Genomic DNA, 24,375 nt, shown 5'->3' with positions numbered 1-24,375 from the left:
TAAAAGTTTAATTTCTACCACGGGCTATGCCCGTTGTCAACTGCAATATAACCACGGATTGTACCCGTGGTAGATTGAGATCTAACATCACGTGCTATGACTGTTGTCGATTACTAATTAACCACAGCTAATGCCCGTTATAAATTATTTTCCAAAATTAAAAAAAATATCATTTAACAAATATATATATATATATATATCTGTATTTATATATTTTAGTATAGAATAACCAACAAAATTGCAGATTTACTACAATATAATAAGCACATAAAAAATACTTGATAATATTATAACATAATTTAAAAATACTTGAGTTTCCAAATGAATACATAAACGGAAGTCATAAAGTATTATCCATGTAGTGCCTAATGAATACATAAACGGAAGTCATAAAGTACTATCTATGTAGTGTCAAAGTACCATTTTCTAGTCTAAGTACGAACTAAAATTACTCTCCAACTCGGACGTACTTTGATGGCCAGGCAATTGTACTAGACACAGCATCCTCAAGGACACGAAATTCACTTGTAGGGCGGTACAAAGATATATTCTCCACTTTGACAACAGTTACCCAAACTTTCCAGCAATCAGGACCAAGCACCATGTGATGAACTTTCGCCTCAGGATTTGTTGATTCTATTTCTCCAGTTGCAACAACTTGTCCATTTCCGAGCCAATTTAGTAACTTGCATGAAGACCCTCGTAAAATACCAACGGGTTGTAACTAGCATAAAGAAATCAAATAAGAACATCAATTTTAAATGATTAAGTTATCAAACTATTTAACAATTATTATCAAGCATGTGTTTACTACCTGAGAAGTGGCTTTAGAACCTTCTTTTCTCTTAATGTTGTCTCTTTTTATGTTTGGACTACTTCTCTGTGACAACCAAACATGGAAGACACAAAATTCGATCAGTTTATATCAAAATCTCATAAGTTTCATAAGCTAACTATTTAGTACTTGTTCTCGTATACCTGGGAACTAGCTTTGGAAGCTTGTCTAGAAGCATCGTCAGCTTCTTGTGCACTTCTTCTATCACATTGTATCTAATAACAAAACAAAAACAATCTAATTATCAACATCTGCTATGTCTTATTATATTTCCACTGTGCTATACTTGGGATCATATATGTACCTGAGAACTAGCTTTTGAAGTGTGTCTAGAACCATCGTTAGCCTCTGGTGCACTTTTCTTATTACATTGTAACTGATAAAAAGATAAATGCAAATAATCAAAATCAAAAGAAACAACTAATAACAAGATAGATGCAAAGAAACTATTAGCTGCATAGACTAACTAAGCCTGAAAGTGAACATGTTCACTGTTTGCTTTCTATCTAATGATGAAGACATCGAGACAAGTTAAACAAAATCAGTTTCATACCTGGGGAAATGATCTGGAAACCTGGTAACTGGAATTGGGAACCTGTTTTACACCATTCTTAGTTCTTTGGAGATCTATACAGCCTCCCTGCGACTAGTGAATACGCAAGAAATAGAAGTTGATCAATTTCAGATTCAACAAAATACCAATATTTACTAATGACACATTTTTACCTGAGGCCTATTTGTGGAGACTTGAATTGCATCATTGGTATTAGTTTTTTTACCATTTCCCTGCAGCGATATGATTAGAAGTTAGAATATATTTTTTAGACCGTTATTGTTTTATTTGTACTCACTAAAAAACCAATCCAATGAGTCTTTTGTAACAAATATCTCCCTTTCCGATAAAAGATGTGGTTGCGAGGGTAAAGTTGGATGTATCAAGTATTGCTGACAAATATTCATCCAGTGTTGGTGGGTATTTACGGTGGAACCATTAGCTTCCCTCAAGTAAGCTCTAACTATATATACAAATTGATCATGCCGTAAATCTTTTATCATTTTATAAATATATACAAAGTTGCATATATAATTACCCCATTTTGTTGTTTAGCCAACATAGTCTGAAGGCAGCCGAGCAGCAGCAGAAACTAAAAAAGCGAACAACTTTGGCCTCAAAATTTATCTGAAAAAAATAATAAAATTAACAGGTAGGAGTGATAATGTTATTAATATGTGGGTTGTGTGTTGGTTTGTGTCTTTGAAACACCAAGAGGTCAAAAAATCGAAACAAAGTGGAAAATAAATCTTAAAAATTTTTAGCCAAAAACATCCTCTCTAGATAAAATTTAACGAAAAATTCATAAATTACAAAAAGTAAATCATTGGAAAAACAAAACGTATATGACAACGAATAAGGCACTTGCAGGCCTCTTAAGCTTGTTCGGATCCTTCGCAACCTCCTTGCTCGCATCTCCACGTTTACTGTTCAACCTATGAAAATCAGAAACCAACACCGACACACAAATAAAGATGAGATAAGTGGTTAATATCAAACAGAGCTTGGTGGTGATCTTTTCAAAAGTCAAGTTCGCAGTACAACTTTATATTTGTTTTCACTTACATTGATGATAAGTATAATCAAGACAGAGAAACTCATGAACCAGCCTGTCAAAATCATTGACGGAGAAATGATAAATAACGGATTCTCAAAGATACAGAAACATATCAAGAACTTGGACAATGAAGATACCCAAAAAAGGAATTTCTTAGACATGCAACCAACAGGTGTACAGAAAATTAAACAAAAATTCAAAATTGACGGTTCATATCGAGATCTTCAATCAAATCGCAAAAAGTTGTGAAAATTCATAACAAAACGGAAATAAAAAACATAATCTCACTTCGCATCAGTTTTTCTGTGAGCAACAACTCTTGATTTCCCCATGTTCAACTAAACCTTCATAGAAAACTGCAAAAAAAAACGATGAGAATCATTTATAAACGGCAACAAATCGATATTAACAAATAAAAAAGAAGTCGGAGAAAAAATAGAGAGAAAAAGTTAGCTAGGAGATGGAGCGGAGGAGATGTCGTCCAAAGTTGAGGAATAAGGATGGAGGAGTCTGGAAGAGGAGACAAAAAACTAAAGCAAAGCAAAAGCAGGGAAAGAGGAGATGGGTAAAGTGACACGCGTCCCAATCAACACGTGTCACTATGCTAAGCCGCCAGGTGACAAAATCAAAAGAAAGAAGTCTTCCGAACAAGTGAACTTTAACGAAAAACTTCCGGTACTGTTCACTTTAACGAAAAACCAAATTTTTACACTAAAAAGTCAATCCTGGTACTATTCACTTTACCCTTTATTTTGTCCTTATCATTAAAACTCAAAGTTTCCAAACCATTTTCATTAGTTTTCCTCCCGAACAACCCAGTTTTTCCGCTCCTTCAATTTCAGGCACAAACGAAATAAAAGAACCCCTGTTGCACAGCAGGGACAAAAATGTCATTCTACTGTAGAATGAACAGTGATGACAGAAACAAAGAAAGGGCAAAAAAAGAAGAACACTGGTGAATGAACAGTAAAAAGGACACAAAGGGAAATAACCACAATCTCCAGATCCGCAAAAAAATAAAAAACAGAAACAAAGAGCCCTAGAGATCAAAAAATAAAGATAAAACGTTGAAAACAAACTGACCTTCAAATTTTGATCCCAACGATGGCAAGATGAGAACAAAACGCTGACCAACAAAGGGTTCGACAACGGAGAAGACCGGAAACAAAACAGCCAATAAAATCAAACAAAGGGTCCAACACCGGAGAAGACCGGAAACCAAATCCCCAATAAAATTAAAGTCAAGATCTCTTTTGAGACTATTTTGCGAAGAAAGAGCAAAGATTTGGCAGCAAAAGAGGGAGCGATGAAAGAGAAAATTGCAGAGCAACGGAGATCAAAAAACGAAGAGAAAAGGTAATGTGAAAATGATGCGGTCAAAGCAGAGAAAGTTGGAATAAAAGAAACTAACTGAGGGCATTTCCGCCCTTTCACTGTTGGTGAACAGTGCTCCTACTCACATGATGAACAGTGATTTTGGAACTGGGCTTTAGTATATATGGATGTTGGTGAGGTTTGGAACATGGGGATTGATTTGAAGGACAGGTGCGATAGGTCCACGGTGGAGAAGATGGTGCACATATTGAGGGAAGACAGTGATCAAAGAGAGCAGATTTTCAAGTCAGTGGATAAGTTCGCTAAACTAGCTTTCTCACTCCCTCTTCTTCTTTCTCACTCCCTCTTTTTCAAGGCTAGCCGATATTCACCTCTTCCAGACTCTGCGTAAAACGGGAGCCTTGTGCACTGGGTACGAAGCTATATAACTGTAAATAAGACTTTGATTGAGAAGTGGAAATTCATGTGTCTGTAAGTCCAGCATATATGTTGACATTTAGCACACAACCAAACACATATTTAATGGGAGTGTGCCCGACAAATTTTTCACCCAGTTCAAATCGTATTGGGATAATTAAGAATTGGACTAACGGAGGAGCTTTCATAAGGGGCATAGGCTGGAAAAAAAAAAATAGTTGTGCACGTGGGCTTTTTTCTTACTTGAGAGGCTTTAGTTTTTGTCATTTTTTATTAAATTTCAGGCCTTTTACATTAAATAAAATTAGTGAATAGTTTTTTTATTAAAATGAACTTATTCCAAGTCATTTTCATTAAAGCTCCCAAAATAAAATGACGTTACTTCGATCATTAAAGCACCCTTCTGCTTGACACCCAAAATCTCAACGGGAAAGCCTCGACACCTTCACCGCTAACACCAACGGTAAGTCCTGAAATCGGAGTTCATCCATCTTCTACGAGTGAAGACGAAGGGCCACTTGGGTTGGACCCATAAGGAGCTGAAGACATGTTGAAAGCTCCAAAACGAGGGCGGCGAGTGGAAGACGACCAAGTGGTGCTGGTTGTGGGCAATAATGTTGACGACAAAGCCTCTAACACGAAGGGAACTCTCCCACGACTTCTCCCAAATCTCCGTCGAGAGAGTAGCTAGGGATTGTGTTCAAGGGATTGCAATTGGTGTTGCTGCGGTGGTGGTCTTAGATAAAGGAGTGGAATTTGTCGGCGACCTAGCCTTCCTTAGGATATGGCAGAGAAAGACAAAGAGAGAAGGATGAGAGAGGGAGTGGGTGGCGGAAGAGGAAAGAAAATACAGGTTTTGCAAAAGAGAAGAATCGAACCTTGGAGAAGAATATAGAATAAAAAATTATGATTCCATAATAAAAGAAAAGATAAAGAGTAATAGTTGTATAGTAAATAGATATCATAAATGTTGGATTATATGTTGAATGTTAGATTATGATTTCTTGTTAAACGTTGGATTATGATTTCTTGTAAAACATTGGATTATATGTTTAAGATAAAGTTTATAAATAATTTTCTTTTAAAAATAAAGTATATTTAGTAATTCATCTTTATTTGTTAAGAAAATTAAATTAATGACACATCTAGTATTATACTATTTTTGGTCATTTCACACATTCACAGTTATTTTACATAAAAGTTTACCAAACACTATAATACTATTTTTTTCCAAAAGCATTTTTACAAAAAAGTTTATCAAACACTCTGCTGCTTTATTTCACAGCTGCTTATTCTCACAACACAGTAGAAACTTTTTTTTTTTTTAAAGCACATAAATACCAAACCAGCCCATAGACTCTATCCGAAGATAGAATTACAGCATCAGTTGCTTTAATTGTGAACTTGAGATGGAGATGTAGCAACAAAATCAACTACACGTACTATTGTTCCCATTACAGGCACAAGGCCACGTTACTCCGATGCTCAACTTGGCACAGTTACTGTGCCACGTTGGCATCCACGTCACCTTTCTCAACACCGAACACATCCATTGTCGCCTCACCCAACGCCGTGCCCTGTCTACCCGCTTCCCAACCCTTCGTTTTGAGTCAATCCCTGACGACTCCCACCGGATCATCCACGCACCGTTCCCCCTATAATCGACATTATCTCGTCACTCAGACTCGTAACAAAGCCGCTTCCGCATGGCCTCCTGATCTCCTTAGCCAAAAAAGACGACGGGTTGTATGACTCTACTCGTCCTCCTTTGAATTGTGTGACAACAGATGGGGAATATGTGTTTCTCGGTTGATGTGGCGGAGGTGGGGATTCCCGTAATGGCTGTGCCAATCCTTAGTGTGTGTGGCTTCTGGTCTACTTCCTTTGGAGCAATGTCATGTGTCAATCAATTTGCCAATAAATATTGGAATTATACCATGCATGCATTATTACGTGTCGATCTTATAATTTTTGTCTGAAAAGTTTGCATTTGTTTCATTGATGGGCAATTTTTTTTTTATAAATATTTTAATACACCATGTTAATTAAAATTAGTGGCATAATGTTTGATGCAAAAAAATATGTGGCTGTTATACTTATAGAATAAAAACAAAAAGAGCCCTGCTGTACGTAGCAGAAAGTTGGAACCTACATTGCTGGCATAGAACATTTTAGGGTGGGGAAATATGTTATAAGACCTGCAATCCCATCCCCTCTTTCACTGTAGCTCAGCCTCTCCAAGATCTAGTGTTCACGACCAAATCCCATTAATAAAGAGAAATTTTAGCACAAGATTTTGTTGGAAAATTGTTTTCATTGGCCTTAGTTGAAGTGTAATTTTTTTTACTAGCTAGCTTGTGTTAGAAAGTAAACATCTATCACCATATCTCAAAATATAAAATTATAGATTGACCTAAATAAAAAAAAAAGTATCCAAATTACGCGGTCAATAGCTTAAAAAAAAAAGTACAATAAATTTGCAAATTAACACAAACATGACCCTTTTTTTACCGGATTACTGATCAATCTATTCCTTATTAACACCGCAAGTTAAGGCTCAACCTAAACAGTAAGTTTTTGTACTTATTACTGTCGTATTAACTGATCGTGCATGATTTCTCTAGATAGTACTTGTGTTGTATGTTAATTCAACCTTATAAGTCATACACATACACAAAAAGAAAATTGAAAAAGCAAATAAATAAATAAATAAAGCTCATTTTACTTACTTTGCTCAACACGTGAAGAAATGGATCAAAATGTGAGCGAGGTTCCAGGAATGGAAGGCCTTTTGCGACGAAGAGATCTACCAATTTTGTGCAGACTGCCAACATTATATGACCACCCTGTTTGTTCACATTCTTCATGGAAGAGACGTCCCAATCCCTTACTCGAGTTTCTGCTCTCATAATCAACACCTTCGACGACGTTGAAGCCTCTATACTCTCCCACATCGCCATTTGTTTTCCCCAAGTTTACACAATCGGACCTCTCCACGCTCTCCTCAAATCTCATGTCAGGAGCGACTTATCATCTTTGGCCACATCTTTGTGCTAAGAAGATCGTCGTTGCAACTTGCATGGCGTGGCTTGACTCCCAATGGCCAGGATTCATTATTTTTGGGGTAAACTGCCAATTTAGTCCCTAGATTATCACCTTAGTGAAAGTTAGGTCCTTAAACTATTTTTTCAGAAAAAATTAGTCCCTGAATTATAAAAATCTGCCAATTACATCCCTAATGTTATATTCGAAGCTACTATATTCAATTTTCCGTCAATTTAAGTCACATTACTTGCATGTGATACACATTGAAGGATAGATTGGTAGTTTTTCATAAAGAAATAGTGTATGGAGTTAACTTTGGAGGATAAATTGGTAGTTTTTCATAAATAAATAGTGTAAGTTAACTTTTGAGGGTAAATTAGACAAAATTCTCAACCTATATGAAATGTTAAGGGCTTATAGACAAGAAAATTATGGTATTACACTCTAAAGTGTGTCAAGTGACTTAAGTTGATGAAAAATAGGATAAAATAGTTTTGAATGTAATAATAGGGATGAAATTAGCAATTTCTAATGAATTTAGGGACTAATTTTATCAAAAAAATAACTCAGGGACTTACTTTTCACTGAGGTGATAGTTCAGAGACTAAATCGACACTTCACCCTTATTTTTGTCAGCTTTGCCAGCGTGGTGAAGCTAACACATGGCCAATTGTTAGAATTTTGGTATGGTTTGGTCAACAGTGGCAAGCAATTTCTATGGTCGGTGCGATCAGATATGCTTCGTGGTGAGCAAAGAGAGTTTGTTATTCCAGCAGAGCTTGAAGTTGGTACAAAAGAAAGAGGGTCTATAGTGGAATGGGTTCCACAAGAAGATGTCCTAGCCCACAAAGTTATGGTAGGGTTTTTGACCCACAGTGGGTGAACTCGACCCTTGAGGGAATTTGGGCGGGAGTTCCAATGCTTTGTTGGCCGCAACTGGCGGACCAGCCAGTGATTAGTAGATATGTTAGTGAGATTGGAAGATGGGGATTGATATGAAGGACAAGTGTGCTAGGTCCACGGTGGAAAAGATGGTGAGGACATTGATGGAAGACAGTGATCAAAGAGAGCAAATTTGCAAGTCAGTGGATAAATTTGCTAAACTGGCTCGTCATGCTGTGAGTGAAGGTGGTTCTTCATGTCAAAACTGGGAGAAGCTAATTCATGACCTAAGAAAATTGTAAAAAGGTCACATGGAGACTATGGCATTCTTGCTGTCATATTTCCCTTTAGATTGGTAGCTTGATTAACTGTCAATAACTGTATTATGTATTTAGAAACCTGTGTATTATGTGTTTCCCATTTATTCATAATAAATCAATATATGTTTGATTAAACTGATTAAACTAAAAGAAAGTGGGATATGCCAAGAACCAACTAGATGAGCTTTCTATAAATAAATAAAAAATGAATATTTCAGAAAAAAATATTGTAAGGATTATTGTGAGGAAGGAGAGACGGCGTAATTCCGGTGGAAGTTGAGGTGGGTCCTAATGAAACTGGACATAGAGGAATGGGCTCCACAAGAAAGAGGTTTTAGTCCATGTCACTGTTGGTGCGTTTGTTTTCTTATAATTGGAACCGCATGCAGTAGGGCTCTGAGGTCCAAACTTACTAATATTTCTTCTTGTCTTAATGGTGCTGTGCTATTCTATGAATGAAAGTTATGAAACTCAGTTTCCTACCCAAAAGATTTAATTGCCAATTGGAAATGAAGTCATCATGAGATCTTAAATCTATCTCTCCTCCTTTACATGTGGAAATGAATTCAAATTTAACAAAAAATTATTCACTTCAGTTTTATCAACACTACGCGAGCATGCTCCCATTAAGCTTGGTTAATTAGCAACTAAAAATCAAATCAACTAACAAGTTCAGTTTTGTTCGTTCCGGTTCAGTTTTAAGCAAAAATGAGCATGGCAACTGGAAAAATCTGATTCAATACTTTTGTATTGAGTTTAGATTTGAGTCGGGCAATATGAAGCCAATCTCTTCAAGTCTATCAATATAACTGTGAACACGAAAATTTCCTGAAACGAAAGAGACAAGAACAACGTGCACAAACAAATATTTGTATTTTGATGATTTTGGGTTACAATCTCTCTCTATTTTGATCCTCTGATTCGATCTCCGTAAGGTGTTGATTTATGGATGTTTCGTTGATCCAAGGGCCGTCGAGGCTTGATCTTGAATGAACTGTTGAAAGTTTCTTCAAGGGGCCGTGGGCTTGATCTTTGAAGGTGGATTTGAGCACATCTTCAAGGAGCCGTTGGGGCTTGATCTTGAGGATGAGTGTTTCTTCAAGGGCCGTTAAGGCTTGATCTTGAATAACGGTGATGAACGGATCTTCAAGGGCTTTTGGGCTTGATCTTGAAGAATGGTTGGATGTGTGGATTTGTTGATATTGTTGATCCAAGGATCGTCGGGGCTTGATCTTGGAAGAACGATGAACGAAGAACGAAGAACGCTTTCTTCAAGAGCCGTCGAGGCTTGATCTTGAGTTGGTGATTGTTGATCCAAGGGCCGTCGGGGCTTGATCTTGGAAGAACGATGAACGAAGAACAAAGAACACTTTCTTCAAGGGCCGTCAGGGCTTGATCTTGAATTGGTGATTGTTAATCCAAGGGTCGTCGGGGCTTGATCTTGGAAGAACGATGAACGAAGAACGAAGAACACTTCCTTCAAGGGCCGTCGGGGCTTGATCTTGAATTGGTGGATGATTGTTGATCCAAAGGGCCGTTGGGGCTTGATCTTGGAAGAACGATGAACGAAGAACGAAGAGAGCTTTCTTGATTCTTCGGGAACCTGGATGCTTGAGAGCTTCGGAGTTTCAGAGCTTCAGAGCTTCAAGAATTTTGCCTAATGATTTTTTGGTTCCTCTAAATGAATGAATTAGCCTTCTATTTATAGAATTTTCCAAGGCCTAATTTTGAATATAATATTCCAGATGAAATAAGTCATTTCTGCCAGGTGTTGACACGTGTCCTATTTGATGACTTTTCCAACTTATTTCGATTTTTTGTTTAGACATACGCTACGTGTAGAATTTATGTAATACATGAGCGTCAAAACTTTGATTTATCTGTCAACATTTATTTACCGAAATTTCGATGTCTACAATAGCACATTAATATCTATATTGCATTTGCTTCCTTACGGTAAAGACTGCTGGGTAAAGGCATATGGGAGCTTGACTACATGACCCACCCGTCTAGCATGGACGAAAGTCAACCTTAGTGATCCGACAACGACAGTTTACAACATAGAGCAGCCCGGGACATCGGGCAAAGAGCTTCTCGATCATTTTTGGGATATAAAGATGGAGAAGCAACAACAGCAACCACACGTACTTGTATTGGTTCGTTTGTTTTTAATGTACTAATTTACAAATTTATTTGTAAATTGTTTGATGTATAAGGCATTGGGATAGCCTAGCCGTAAAGGTGTAATGCGTGAGTACATACTACATGTACACCTGTGAATTCGAAACAACCAAAAAAAGAATATTTGATGCAAGTGTATATCAACGGTTCTAAGGCTGCCAAGTATCAGTCGATTAAAAGACTAGAGCTGTTACAATGGCCACGGATCTGTTGTTCTCAAATTTGTGTCTCTGTCCATGTCTCTTTCTAATTTTTTGACAAGCGTCCTTTTGTTTAACTCTCAATCTAACAATGTCATGTTTAAAATTGTCAAAATATTAGAAAGAGACGAGACAAGTTTGGGGAGACAGCAGATTTGTTGTCTGTTAGAATTGCTGCTAGTTGTTGTAACAAGTGTTGTTAGAATTGTTAGCTGCCAAGTGTCAGTCGAGATTAAATACTAGAGCTGTTAGAATTGCTGTTGTTGTTATAACAAATGTTAAAATCGTTAGCTGCCAAAAACAGAATTCCTTTGTGAGCAAGAGATGTACCGACTATATAAGTGTAATCTTAGCTCATTAGAGATCAATGAAATACAGACCATTACTTTCTCTAACTAAAACTTTCTCTGTTTTCTCTGCACTCTCTCTCTCTCTCTCTCTCTCTCTCTCTCTCTCTCTCTCTCTCTCTCTCTCTCTCTCTCATCATTTCTGAACCTTCATCTCTCTTCATCTTCATAGGGTATACCTGTAACCTTATGCGTTTTTGCAGGGTAAGAGTTCCTTTTTTTTTTTTTTTTTTTGAGTTCAAGCAACTACATTTATTTTAGTTTCTTATATTAGCGATTAATGATTGTAATGCAAAGGGAAATATTTTATTCCTACATTTTAATCGTGCTAGATTGCTTGTTTTTGTTTCTTGTTGCATTGGAAGGTTGGGTTAAAGAAAATGTCTTCTTATAATTGAAATTGTCTCATTTGAAGGAAGTGGATTGTGTTGAGAATGAGTTTCACATTGATGGAATGATGGATCTTGTATGAGCTTATAAGAGATTGGGCTATTCCTTATATTGCCAATTGGTTTTATGATGAAACCTCAACTTTCTTCAGATTGATCTAAAACCTCATGCAAACATATTACCAATTGGTTTTATGATAGAACCTCAACTTTCTTCAGATTAATTAATCCAACTTTCTTGAGATTAATTGATCTAAACCTCATGCAAACATTTAGTCAAAGAGGCACTTACAAATCCTTCTTTTTCTGTTTTTAAATAATCAGCCAATAGCCTAACTCTTCATTGCTTGGACTTGTTCTTAATGGTGCTCGGTCCTTCATGGCCAGGTTTTGAAAGGTTATAGTTAAATACTTGCACGGTAACTTAGATGCTATACGGGCGCTGTATTGCGCATAGACTAGCACGGAGTGAATAGACAACGGCACAAGATATAATTCGGTTTGAAGAACCTCCAAATATTATTGTCGATCTCTTTCTAAAGAATTAGTCATATGTTGTAATATTTGTGCCGGCATTCTTTTTTCCTTTGACCAGATTGAATCACCAACAAAATTTAAATGAAACCACTTGATAATGCAACCTATCCTCTTGTACATATTTTCGATATTGCTAATGAATATCGTGCTTCTTCCTGTCTCACTATCAATAGGCCTATAATTAAGATTCAGAGAAGCTCTGCACTTTGCATGCACCAAATTTTCTGAACCGGGCAAACATACAGAGAATGGGTCGTGGGTAGATGTACGTGGATATGGAGCAACAACAACAAAATTCACACGTAGTATTGCTGCCCTTACCATCACAAGGGCACTTCACTCCCATGCTAAGTTTGGCACAGCTGCTCTGCCACGCTGGCATCCATGTCACCTTCCTCATCACCAAGCACAGCCACAGTCTCTTCACCCAGCGCGACGCCCTCTCTGCCCGCTTCCCAACCCTCCACTTCGAGTCTATCCCTGACGGCCTCCCACCGGACCACGGACGCAAATTTTCTGCCCTACACGAAGTGGGTGCGTCGCTTAGGTCCACAATTAAGCCGTTTCTGCGCGAACTGCTCATCTCCCTAACCAAAAAAGACGACGAGACGTCTAATGATGGCTCTACTCGCCGGCGGCTTCCTCCTTTGCGTTGTATGGTAATAGATGGGATATTTATGTGCTTTGCAATTGATGTGGCTGAGGAGGTGGGAATTCCCATATTTGCCCTTCGCACAACAAGCGCTTGCAGCTTCTGGTGTTATACATGCATTCCCGACCTCATTCAACAAGGCCAGCTTCCCTTCCAAGGTGATCACTGTCACTCTTCTTCCCGTTCTTTTCGTTCCTTATAAAACTTTAATTTCATAAAATTCTGATTTATATGTATCCTTTCAGAAAATTCTCATGGTGACTCTTTTCTTTCATTTTTTGTATTTTTCCTCAATGTTACGATTTACATGTCACTTTCTTAATTTGTATGCAAGCGAAACCTAAACTGTGAGGAAAAAAAAAATTGAACTAAGCTAAATAGGATACACCTTTAACAGAAAATAAAATTGGGTAGGAAGTATACTAATTTAGGCACAGGCCAGGAATTATTACTTTTTCATGGGTTATTTTTGTTTCGGTCCCTAATTAACCTAATTGTTAGAATGAACCCTTATTTGTTTAAATAGTTTGATCGACGTCCCTAACATTATTTAAGGGATTTAACTCCTACATTTATGCATTAAATATCCCACAAATTATGAAATTTAAACAAATTCAAATAATATTTTTACAATATAACAATTACTTAAAAATCAATAATAGAGTAATATTGTTCTTCACATAGTTCTAACAAAAAAATAATGTACCCACGTAATTATTAATATATTTTAAGAAATAACTATAGATATATTTTAAAACATAAAATAAATTCATATAATTAGCATGGGTACATTCACAAAAAAAAATATATGTGGGTACAAATTATGGGTACATATTAAAATTCAAAACTATGGGTACAAATTAAAACTAAAAAGAATATTGGTACAAATTTAAAAAAGGGTATAAATTATAAATAGAAATATATGAAGAAAAAAAATACTAAAAAGATATATTTGGAAATGATTAATAAGTTTTTCATTTTTAAATTGACATACAATGACTTGTAAATAATTTTAAATTCTAGTAATGACATGGAGAAAAGTCAAGGGACCTTGATCAAAAATGAAAAAAAAAAAAGTTTCAATTAATGAGAAAGAAAAATGAGGGATGGTAATCTAGTTTGTCCTTTTTTTAATTAGTTTGACAATATTGTCGTAAACTAGTTTTCTGCTAAATGCTAAGATCATTTTCTCTTAGAACAAATATGTGAAACTGGTTTTCACTAGTTCAGATGTATTTTGTATTCTTGCTACTACAGTACCAGTTTTTGCTGAACACGATATATGCTTGTCATGTTAAAACAGATGAGGACATGGATCAGCCGATTAGGGATATTCCGGGGATGGAAAGTCTTTTGAGACGTCGAGATCTACCGAGTTTTTGCAAAATGCCAATCGACCATCCAACTTTTAAATTTTTCGTGGAGGAGTTTGAGGCCATTACTCGAGTTTCTGCTCTCATACTCAACACCTTCGATGACCTCGAGTCCCCAATACTCTCCCACATCGCCACTCGCTTTCCCAAAATTTACACCTTAGGCCCTTTCCATGCTCTTCTCAAATCTCGCATAGGAAACGATCTATCATCCTCCGCTTCCTCCTTGCGCCACCAAGACCGACGTTGCATGACTTGGCTCGACTCCCAACAATTGCGGTCCGTTATTTTCGTCAGCTTTGGGAGTTTGGTAAAGCTAACACGTGTCCAGTTACTTGAGTTTTGGCACGGTCTAATCGACAGTGGCAAACCCTTTCTGTGGGTAATACGGTCGGATATGCTTTGGAATGAGCAAGAAGCGCATGCAACTTCGGTAAAGTTAGAGGTTGGTACTAAAGAAAAGGGGTTTATAGCAGAGTGGGTCCCACAAGAAGAGGTACTGGCCCACAAAGCTATCGGAGGGTTTTTGACCCACAGCGGCTGGAACTCGACGATTGAGGGCATTTGGGCTGGAGTTCCAATGCTTTGTTGGCCTCAAATAGCAGACCAACCAGTGAATAGTAGATGGGTTGGTGAGGGTTGGAAGATCGGGCTCGATATGAAGGACACGTGTGATAGGTCTACGGTGGAGAAGATGGTAAGAGCATTGATGGAAGAAGGTGATCGAAGCGCGCAGATTTTCAAGTCGGTGGATACGTTTGCAAAGTTGGCTCGCCATGCAGTTAATGAAGATGGCTCTTCATATAAAAACCTAGAAAAACTTATTGAAGACGTAAAAAAATTGTGATCTGAAATCATTGTTAATATTGATGAGTTTGTTCTTTGAGAGGTTCACAAAATGCAGAAAAATAGAAAGATGGAGGGAGAGAGAGAGAGAGAAACTGTATTTGATTTCTTAATATCCAAGTTATGATTACAATGGTTGTTATATACTTTCTTACTTAGCTGATATTTTGCTAAACAACTAACTCTCTTCCCTTATACAACTAACTCTCCTCCTTATCTCAACTAACTTGTAACAACCTATAACAACTCACTCATTAATCTATTGACAAGTGTCATCTAGTTTGACCGTTGATCTTCTTTTCACTTGGATTAACCTCTTCACTTGGATCCTTACACCTCATCAATCGTATGCTCAAGAGAACTGAGCATAAGATTGCCACAGTGTTGTTCAAACAAGGGTGTTGACAAGCATTTTGTAAGTATATCTGCAGATTGCTCAGCAAAAGAAACATGGTGTACATTAAGATCTCCTCGAGTGACCCTTTATCTCACAACGTCATAATCTATCTCAACATGTTTAGACTTGGCATGAAAGACTAGATTTGTTGAGAGAGCTATTGCTGAGATTTTGTCACAATATATGACTGGAGGTATATGAATATCAACATGTAAATCACAAAACAACTGTCTAATCCAAGCTAGTTCTGCAGTTGTGATTGCTAAAACTCTGTACTCAGCTTCTGTGGAGGACCTTAAGACTATGTGCTACTTTTTTTATGCCCAAGAAATTGGATTTGAACCAAGATAGATAACAAAGCTTGAAGTGGACATTCTGTAATTTGGGTCACTTGCCCAATCTGCATCACTATAAGATTGAAGATGTATTAGTTCTGGTCTAAAGTGAATACCCAGAATTGAAGTGTCGTTGAGATATCTGATGATCCTTTTTACTACAATAACATGTGATTCCATAGGATTGTGCATGAATTGACATGCTTGATTTACTGAGAATGCAATATCTGGTCTTGTAAATGTGAGATATTGAAGAGCTCCAACAATACTTTTGTATTGATCAGGACTGTGATATGGCTTTCCATCATTCTTAAGCAATATGTGATATGGGAGACATGGAGTAGCACAAGGCTTACAATCTTGTAGATCAACCCTGTCAATCAATTCATTGATGTACTTTGTTTGTGACATAAATAACCCTTATGGTGTGTAACTAATCTGCAACCCCAAGAAATAATGCAGTTTCCCCAAATCTTTCATATCAAATTCAGCTGTAAGATCTGTAATTACACTCGAAATTAACTTAGAACTGCTACCAGTAAGTATCACATCATCAACATAGAGCAACATAATCACAATGCCTTTGGATGAATGTTGAACAAACAGAGAAGGATCAGCTTATGAAGCCTTAAATCCCAAACTGGTAAAAAACTTGTGACCCTGTCATTTTAGGCTCTAGGAGCCTGTTTAATGCCATATAGAGACTTGTATAACTTGCAAACATAGTTGGGAGGATGTGTTGAACTTTGAAATCCTATAGGCTATTCCATATACACCTCCTCTTGAAGAATTCCATGTAAAAATGCATTTTTCACATCCATTTCTCTAAGATGCCAATTGAACTGTGCAGCTAATGCTAGAATCAACCGGATAGTTGTAGGCTTTACCACATGACTAAAGATCTCTCCATAATCAATTCATTCTTGATTATAACCATTTGCCACTAATCTTGTTTTATACCTTGCAACAGACCCATCTGCATTTCTCTTAATCTTATATACTCATTTACAACCAACTAGATTCTTGTCAGGTGGTAATGGAACCAAATACCAAGTTTTCTGTGTATGTAAGACATTAATTTCTTCTATCATGGCCTCTTGCCATTCTGAGACTTTTGAAGATGCTTTGAAAGTTTTTGATTATGTGATAAATGGTTTAGAATAGCTTACAGAAGCTGAGAAAGCCTTTTTCCTGAAGATTCCATTTTTGGACCTTGTTTACATAGGATAAACATTCATAGGTATTGACAATACAACATGTAACTGCTCATGTTGAAAATCAGGATCCATAGGGATGGGATACTATGTAAGATAGTGAGGTTGTTGTACTATATTGGGACTCTGTGAAGGTGAGTGAATAGACTTTGAAGCACTAGATGCAAGTGTATTCAAGGAATCTTAAGCTCTAGATGCTGTCAAAGAATTTAAGGCACTAGATGAATGCAAAGTCAAGAACTTTGTGGTTTAAGATGTTGATGAATGATTATGAGATGCAGGTGATATTACTTGATTATTTAATGAAACAGATGATGTTGGAGGGCTTTGAGAATGCTCATGTATACTGTTAGATAATGATTGTGTGAATTTGGGTAATTGTGTAGCCTTAGAATATGGAAACGTTGTTTCATCAAACAAAACATGCCTAGGTATATATATTTTTTGTGTTGTAATATCCAGGCAAATAAAACCCTTATAATGACTTGCATAACCAAGGAAAACACAGGTTTTTGTTTTTGGTTGTAGCTTAGAGCTATTGTACGGTTTAAGTAGTGGAAAACATGCACAACCAAAAAATTTCAAATGATTAATGTCTGGAACTTGTCTAAATAACAACTGGTAATGGGATTTCATTTTTAAAGTAGCACATGGCATTCTATTGATCAAATATGTGGTTGCAGCACAAGCATGAAACCAAAATTTAGCAGGTAAACTTGCAGTTTGAAGCAATATGATTGCAGTTTCTACAACATGTCCATGTTTCCTTTCTGCCAATCCATTTTGTTCTGGGGTGTAGGGACAAGATTTTTGGTGTATCATGCCTTTTTGTGACAAGAAATGTTGAAACTTGGATCCTACATATTCACCCCCACCATCACTTTGTAAAATTTTTTGTTATGCAGAAAATTAAGTACTTAAGTAGGCATAAAAATGCACAAATGTTGCAAAAACTTCTTATTTATTATGCGAAGGAAAAACCCATGTATATCGAGTACATTCATCTATGAAGGTTACATAATACCTAAATCCTTCATGAGATAACAAGAGGGCAGGTCCCCATACATCACTATGTAAGACCTCTAGAGGTTGTATAGACTTAGTTGCAGGAAAATTAAACTGCAGCTTAGTAAACTTTCCTTCCAGACAAGGTTTATACATTGATTGACAAGTATTAAGTGATGCAGGGATGTTATTTTGATGTAGAATAGCAGAAGTAATGGCATTTGATGTATGTCCTAATATTCTAAGCCACATGCGTATATTAACAAGTTTTACTAGACAACATGTGTGCTTATATTAACAAGTTTTGCTAGACAATATGTGTTACTAGCAATAGATAATGTTGATGTACCATTATGAGAAATATGCAAACATGCACCACTTGTTGTGGTTATAGTGTCATTCCCTTGGTATGGAGCAACCAGATCCAAATTAGCTAACTCAGAGGTCATGTGGGAAGTAGCTCCAATGTCTGCAATCCTGAATTGTTGCTTAGGTGCAGAAGGTTAATGTTGAGCATGCATAGCAATAAGTGTTGGGGGAGGTGGTTTCCCTTGATATGCAAAGTTGCTTATGTGATAACATTGCAGAGCTAAATGTCCAAATTTCAAGCAAATTAGACATTGAATTGGTATAATGCTAGTAGACTGTGAGGAATTATGCCTTTGAAAACAATCAGCAGCAACATGACCTTTCTTGCTGCAGATTTGACAAATAGGGATCTCAAAAGTATGTTTTGCACAACTCGATTGATAGGGTTTTGGAGCACCAAGAATATCAGGGCTTCTATTTGGTGGAGGATTATAAAATCTTGGACCATAGTTATATGATCTGCCTCTTCCTTTTCCTCGGAAATTGTTCCCTTTGTATCCCTCATAGTTGTAAGACCCTTGATAAGAATTGTTGTAGTTTTGAAATGAACCATTCCCAGAGTTGTATATTGTGGTATTTGATCCACCAGCATGATTGTTGTGGAAGTTTGAACTAGACAATCCAGAACTATATCCTATTCCAGTAGGTTGTGATGTTTCTTGATAAAAAAAAAAAAAACCAATGATTTGCCCTTGTTCGATTGAGTACCAGCAACCATTACAATTCCAAATGGTAAAATAGAAGAGGATTTAAAGGACTGAACAATGATAGCTTCCTCCACAAGTAATTAAGATCGGAAATCCTTTAGAGATATTCCATTTTCTCTTCATCGTATAACACATCTAAAAGTGTTGAACTCTAAAAGAAGCCCTTTCAGCACAAGAATGATCACATCATCATCGTCAAACACTACTCATGCAGCTGCAAGATGATATCTTGCATCCTTGATCTTCTAGAGATAATCAAACACAGATTCAGGCCCTTTTTGATGTTTTGAAGTTCAGTTTTCATCTGAAAGATTGTAGCCTTAGTGATTGTAGGGAACCTTTCAGTAGATTTACCCACATCTCATGAGAGCTTTGATTGCCAATGATGGATGACATTGCTGTAGTAGACAATGTTGCAATCAACAGTTGCATAAGTGCACGATCATGCATTTTCCATACCAAGTAATCATCTTTTTCAACTTTTTCCATTTCATAATCATCAACAAATCTTGGAGGACATTTTCTTGATCCATCAATGAACCCCATTATGCCATGGCTTTCAAGAAGCAACTTGATCTGAAAACTCCAAGTAAGATAGTTAGAATCATCCAGTTTCATTGTAATCGAAGTAGAAACCGTGGAAATGAGGTTTGTAATCGAAGACTGGACAATTCTCAATTGGTCTGCAGTCACCATTGTTAAACTTTGAGAAGAAACTTTCATTGAGAATTTTGATCAAACACTTCGAAGGCAATCGAAGAAGAACATAATTATGAAGAACTCAGGGATAGGAGAAGACCCCAAAATTGTAAGATCACAACAGTTTGCAAAACAAAGGATTAGAGAAAGAAAAACAATGCCTTTAATGGAGGTGCAGAAGTGCCAGTGCATTCCCCGGCGATGATACCATGTTAATATTGATGAGTTTGTTCTTTGAAAGGTTCACAGAATGCAGAAAAATAGAGAGAGAGAGAAACTGTATTTGATTTCTTAATAGCCAAGTTATGATTACAATGGTTGTTTTATATATATATATATATATATATATAACACTTTCTTACTTAGCTGATATTTTGCTAAACAACTAACTCTCCTCCCTTATACAATTAACTCTCCTCCTTATCTCAACTAACTTGTAACAACCTATGACAGCTCTCTCATTAATCTATTGACAAGTGTCATCTAGTTTGACCCTTGAACTTCTTTTCACTTGGATCCTTACAATCATGTGGTGTAAAAGTTCGGTTGCTGAAGTTTTATGTCTAGGGAAAGCTCTTGATCTATGTAAACATGTGTGCTATTTATGATTGCTTCATGAATTAAAATAAATAAATAAATAACTCAGCTTATGTCAAAGCTTAAAACTTTGTTGTAGACCCAAGCGCAAGTAAGTTGGCCAAAGTCACATCCTCTTTCTTTGACAGTTTGACACTTATATGCGACTCCATCTTCTTATGGTAAGGTTAGATTTTGCTCAATTAGAATAAATAAAGTCATCATGATCTTAAAGTCAGGTATATATGACTATATATATATATATATATGATTAGAGTAGTTTACAATGGAAGGGCTATCTTTATATTAGAATGTGTGTTAAAAAGTGTATTGCATGTTCAAATAACGTTGTTTATAAGTGAACAAGATTCAAGATTGATAGAGAATAAACACAAACAATGTGACATGAAAGAAATACTAGAAAAGAAAATTCTCATCTTTTTATAAAGAGGATTCTCTCTCTCGAAATTTCATCAAATATGCCTTAAGCACTATAGAGATATTTTCACATCGCCATCCTTCTCCAAGGTCCAACCATTCAATTTTGGCCTATAAATACGGCTATCCGCCCCATCTTTCTTAATTTCACAGCATTGAAAAGTTACATATACTTAGCTAGCCCTGTTTCTTTTTCCAATTACCAAAACTCATTACATACAAAGATATCATGTCACTCATTCCTAGTAACATCTTTGTTGGTCACTACGATCCTTTCTGCCACAATGTTTGGGACCCATTTGAGGAATTTCACTATGGAGGCCCAATGATCATCCCACACCATGCTTTCCCAAGTGAAGCAACCTCCTTGGTGACCTCAATGACCGACTGGAAGGAGACCTCAGATGGGCACTTAGTACTCAAGGCACATCTTCCGGGGTTCAAGAGGGAAGAAGTGAAGGTGGATGTGGAAGAAGGTAGGGTTCTTAGTATTAGGGGCGAGAAAAAGGTGGAGAGAGAAGAAAATCACGACGGTTGGCACCGTTTCGAGAGGAGCAGTGGCAAGTTCATTAGGCGTTTGAGGTTGCCTGAGAATGCCAAGGCCGAGAAGATGAAGGTGTTCGTGGAAAATGGAATGCTCACTGTCACGGTTCCTAAGGAGAATGTGGTTAAGTACCATCCTCATACCAGAATGCACTAGAATTATGCTGTATGTATATTGTAACTTTAATTAGTCCGGGAAGCTGGGGGTGGCCGGCTGCTTCCCCTTCACTTGTGTGTGTCTTACCTAAGCAAATAAGGTGCATGACACCAATGTAGCTTTGGTTCCATGTAATGAAACAATAATTTAATTAGTCCTAGCCACAAAATTAATGTGTGAGAGTGTTCTTTTCTAACTTAATTTTAATTAGTTCCCCTCTGTGCACCTAATCCTCCTGTACGTGTTTGATCCAATGTTTAATGAATATCCTACTTTTTTTCACAAAATTTTTGTATTTGATCACTTAGTAAAAATTAATATATCGTTTGTTGATAAGAGTTCATGTAGTTAGTTTTATCCAAATACTTGTGCAAACCTATCTGCTGTCATCTGTTTGTAAAGTAGGAAAGACTTTTTAGTATGATGGGAATACGGTCCGATACATCAAGTGTAATAATATAATTAGTTGAAAAAATTCAAATTTCTAACTAATTGTATTATTATACTTAGTGTACCGAGCCATGTTCTCAGCACACTTGAAAAATTTCTCGTAGAGTACAAGTAGCATCTATCCCTTATGTATTTAAAAGGAGTTGTATCGTTCATCGTTGTACAGATCAATGAAAAGCATAAGTTTACAGGATTCATAGAGTTAATGGAATTATTAAGAACCAAATATTATATGGCTATTGACATGCTACTGATACGTGTCCTAATATCATTACTTCGTACACCTACAACAATTCTCAACGATAATTTTGCAAGGATTAGCATCTATTCTAATCAATTCTTTTGATTTTGTAAAAGGCCAACGAGATAAAATTTTGAGAGAGCGAACCCAGTTTATGTAAAGAAGACGTGCATGTTGAAGAGCACTTTTTGGTAACTCACTGCTTGTATATGTCTTTATCAATCCTGAATCTTGCAAGCTATAAATTAAGATTGCATGCTTAGACCTAGACCTGTAAACGGGTCGGGTTTATTGGGTTTGGGTCGGGTTCAACCCGACCCGTTAAGTTAACGGGTCACCCGAACCCAACCCGTTAAGCTAACGGGTCACCCGAACCCAACCCGTTAAGCTAACGGGTCACCCGTTTCACCCGCTAACACCCGTTAACAATTATTATTATTATTTTTTTTTGCATAAAGTTTATTTTTTGTTATTAAGACTTTACTAAAATTACTAAAATATCCTCAACTAACGGGTGCTAACGGGTGTTAACGGGTCCTAACGGGTCTAACGGGTTGACCCAAAGTGACCCGTTATTTAAAGGGTTGTTAACGGGTTCACCCGTTAGCGACCCGACCCGTTAAGCATCCACCCAAATACAAATATTAACGGGTTGGGTCGGGTCGGGTTAACGGGTTGGGTCCAAAATGCCAGGCCTACTTAGACCTACTCCAACGCTGGGCTAAATGCCAAATATTTAGCCCAAAATTTCCCCCAAACACCCCCCAACCCAAGCTAAAATATTGGGCTAAAAGGGGAATGCTAAAATTGGGCCAAATTCCCCCCCCCAGCCGCGTGGACTCGCCCAGTTTTGGGCCACTCTCGGCCCGTGGACTCTCGCACGCGCCCCACGCCCACAGCTTGCAACCGGAGCCCGACAAGAGGGGGTCCCACCGTCAGGCCTTGTCGGCCACTCTTCAAAGCCCCAACGGCTCTTTTCGAAATCAAACGGGCAGGATTTAAGGACCGTTGGTTGATCCAATGGTCCAGATTCAAACTTTATTTTTAAAAAATATATTATTTTAAAATACATTGAATCTAACGGTTGAGATTGAATATACTCAAATCTAACGGTAAAAAAAAAAGAACTAACGGCCCAAATTTAAATCCAACGGCTAAAATAATTAAATAAATTTATTTAACACAAAATTTACCCAAAAAATCTATAAATACCTATCTATTTGTTCAAACATCCACACAAAATTCAATTTTCTCCTACAATTCTTCCAATTTATCTTTCTATCATTTCTTTCCATTTCCAAATTGTTCAACATGGCAAGAGAGCATGTTAGAGGTCGTAATTGGACCTTTGAGGAAGATGTTTCTTTATGCTTGGCATGGGTGTCTATTAGTGAAGATGGTGCAGTTGGCACAAATCAAAATAAAAAGGTTTTGTGGGATAAAATCATTGCAAAGTTTCAAGAAAACTGCAACGGCAGCGGGCGAGACGGTGGTGGTGTTTATGATCGGTGGAAGACTATCAACAAAGCATGCACTTTATGGAAGGGAAGCTTAGAGAGAGCCATGGTTGGCATGCCTAGTGGAAGGAGCGCCATAGAAATTGTGAGTTTTTTTCTTGATATTTTATTTGTCATGTACATAATATTATTTTGCAACTAATTATTTTTATGTATTTTTTGCATAGGGTGACAAAACAATGGAAATTTACAAGACAAGAGTAACACCAAAAAATCAAGTTTTTAAGTTGCAACATGCTTGGGACGTCCTCAAGGATTGTCCAAGGTGGGCAACCGATGCAGACCAACAATGGGGAAGATTATTTCAACGTGAAGCCGCACCGAGAAATGAAGGTGGCGATGAAGGTGTCGATGAAATGACCCCATCTCCTTCTTTAGCAAGGCCCCCGGGAAGAGATAAGCAAAAGGAAGCAAAGAGAAAAGGGAAGTCCCAAGATTCCCCGAGTGGAGACTTTGCTATCGGAATTGCAAAATTGCATGAAACTCATAGCGCTCGCCAAGAAGAAGCGGCCCGATTGCATTTGCAAATGAAGGAAATCTCGGATAGGGAGGAAAATAGGTTTGAAATTGAATTCATGATGAAGGACCTCAGCAAATACACTCCAGAGAGGAAGCAGTTCTTACGTAATAAGCAAAAGGAAATTATGCGAAAGTCTGCCTCAAGGCGTATGTTTCAAGATGATGAATCCTCTAAACCCTATATCCCAACATTTCAACGAAGTCCATCACCAAGTGAAGATGGTGGATATGATTGTTAA

At 37.1% G+C, this 24,375-nt stretch overlaps 4 protein-coding genes and 1 pseudogene across 4 annotated transcripts; 4 read left to right on the top strand and 1 right to left on the bottom strand.

Moving 5' to 3' along the window:
* Window positions 1-275: 275 nt before the first annotated feature.
* On the bottom strand, window positions 276-3,084 carry LOC103437357 (uncharacterized). Its single transcript, XM_070820634.1, has 9 exons — window positions 2,734-3,084; window positions 2,454-2,497; window positions 1,927-2,323; window positions 1,562-1,621; window positions 1,389-1,481; window positions 1,140-1,211; window positions 979-1,050; window positions 815-880; window positions 276-724 (listed from the first exon to the last, which is right to left on the bottom strand). The coding sequence occupies exons 3-9, from the start codon at window positions 1,948-1,950 to the stop codon at window positions 449-451; spliced, it is 663 nt and encodes a 220-aa protein (XP_070676735.1). The 5' UTR covers window positions 1,951-2,323; window positions 2,454-2,497; window positions 2,734-3,084; the 3' UTR covers window positions 276-448.
* Window positions 3,085-4,811: 1,727 nt separating this feature from the next.
* Window positions 4,812-8,426, top strand: LOC139195058 (7-deoxyloganetic acid glucosyltransferase-like; annotated as a pseudogene).
* Window positions 8,427-12,361: 3,935 nt separating this feature from the next.
* On the top strand, window positions 12,362-15,111 carry LOC103433630 (7-deoxyloganetic acid glucosyltransferase-like). Its single transcript, XM_008371899.2, has 2 exons — window positions 12,362-12,908; window positions 14,054-15,111. The coding sequence occupies exons 1-2, from the start codon at window positions 12,362-12,364 to the stop codon at window positions 14,968-14,970; spliced, it is 1,464 nt and encodes a 487-aa protein (XP_008370121.2). The 3' UTR covers window positions 14,971-15,111.
* A 5,827-nt stretch (window positions 15,112-20,938) lies between these two features.
* On the top strand, window positions 20,939-21,409 carry LOC103433536 (18.1 kDa class I heat shock protein-like). The gene has a single exon (XM_008371800.3). It carries the CDS (start codon window positions 20,939-20,941, stop codon window positions 21,407-21,409), a length of 471 nt encoding a protein of 156 aa, XP_008370022.1.
* A 2,002-nt stretch (window positions 21,410-23,411) lies between these two features.
* LOC139195057 (uncharacterized) lies at window positions 23,412-24,375 on the top strand. Its single transcript, XM_070820239.1, has 2 exons — window positions 23,412-23,702; window positions 23,812-24,375. The coding sequence occupies exons 1-2, from the start codon at window positions 23,412-23,414 to the stop codon at window positions 24,373-24,375; spliced, it is 855 nt and encodes a 284-aa protein (XP_070676340.1).

This window comes from Malus domestica, chromosome 04, assembly GCF_042453785.1.
Source record: "Malus domestica chromosome 04, GDT2T_hap1".
In the NCBI taxonomy this organism is placed as follows: domain Eukaryota; kingdom Viridiplantae; phylum Streptophyta; class Magnoliopsida; order Rosales; family Rosaceae; genus Malus; species Malus domestica.
This window is presented reverse-complemented; position numbering and strand designations above follow the sequence as displayed.

Bases quoted from the DNA above. Each gene is read 5' to 3' on its own strand.
- LOC103433630 (XM_008371899.2), top strand. From the start codon at position 12,362: ATGTACGTGGATATGGAGCAACAACAACAAAATTCACACGTAGTATTG. The intron at 12,909-14,053 runs GTGATCACTGTC...ATGTTAAAACAG, and splicing joins AGGCCAGCTTCCCTTCCAAG to ATGAGGACATGGATCAGCCG.
- LOC139195057 (XM_070820239.1), top strand. From the start codon at position 23,412: ATGGCAAGAGAGCATGTTAGAGGTCGTAATTGGACCTTTGAGGAAGAT. The intron at 23,703-23,811 runs GTGAGTTTTTTT...GAAATTTACAAG, and splicing joins GAAGGAGCGCCATAGAAATT to ACAAGAGTAACACCAAAAAA.
- LOC103437357 (XM_070820634.1), bottom strand. From the start codon at position 1,950: ATGTTGGCTAAACAACAAAATGGG. The intron at 1,212-1,388 runs GTATGAAACTGA...TCTTTTTATCAG, and splicing joins TTTCCAGATCATTTCCCCAG to TTACAATGTAATAAGAAAAG. The intron at 725-814 runs GTAGTAAACACA...TCTTTATGCTAG, and splicing joins GTTCTAAAGCCACTTCTCAG to TTACAACCCGTTGGTATTTT.
- LOC103433536 (XM_008371800.3), top strand. From the start codon at position 20,939: ATGTCACTCATTCCTAGTAACATCTTTGTTGGTCACTACGATCCTTTC.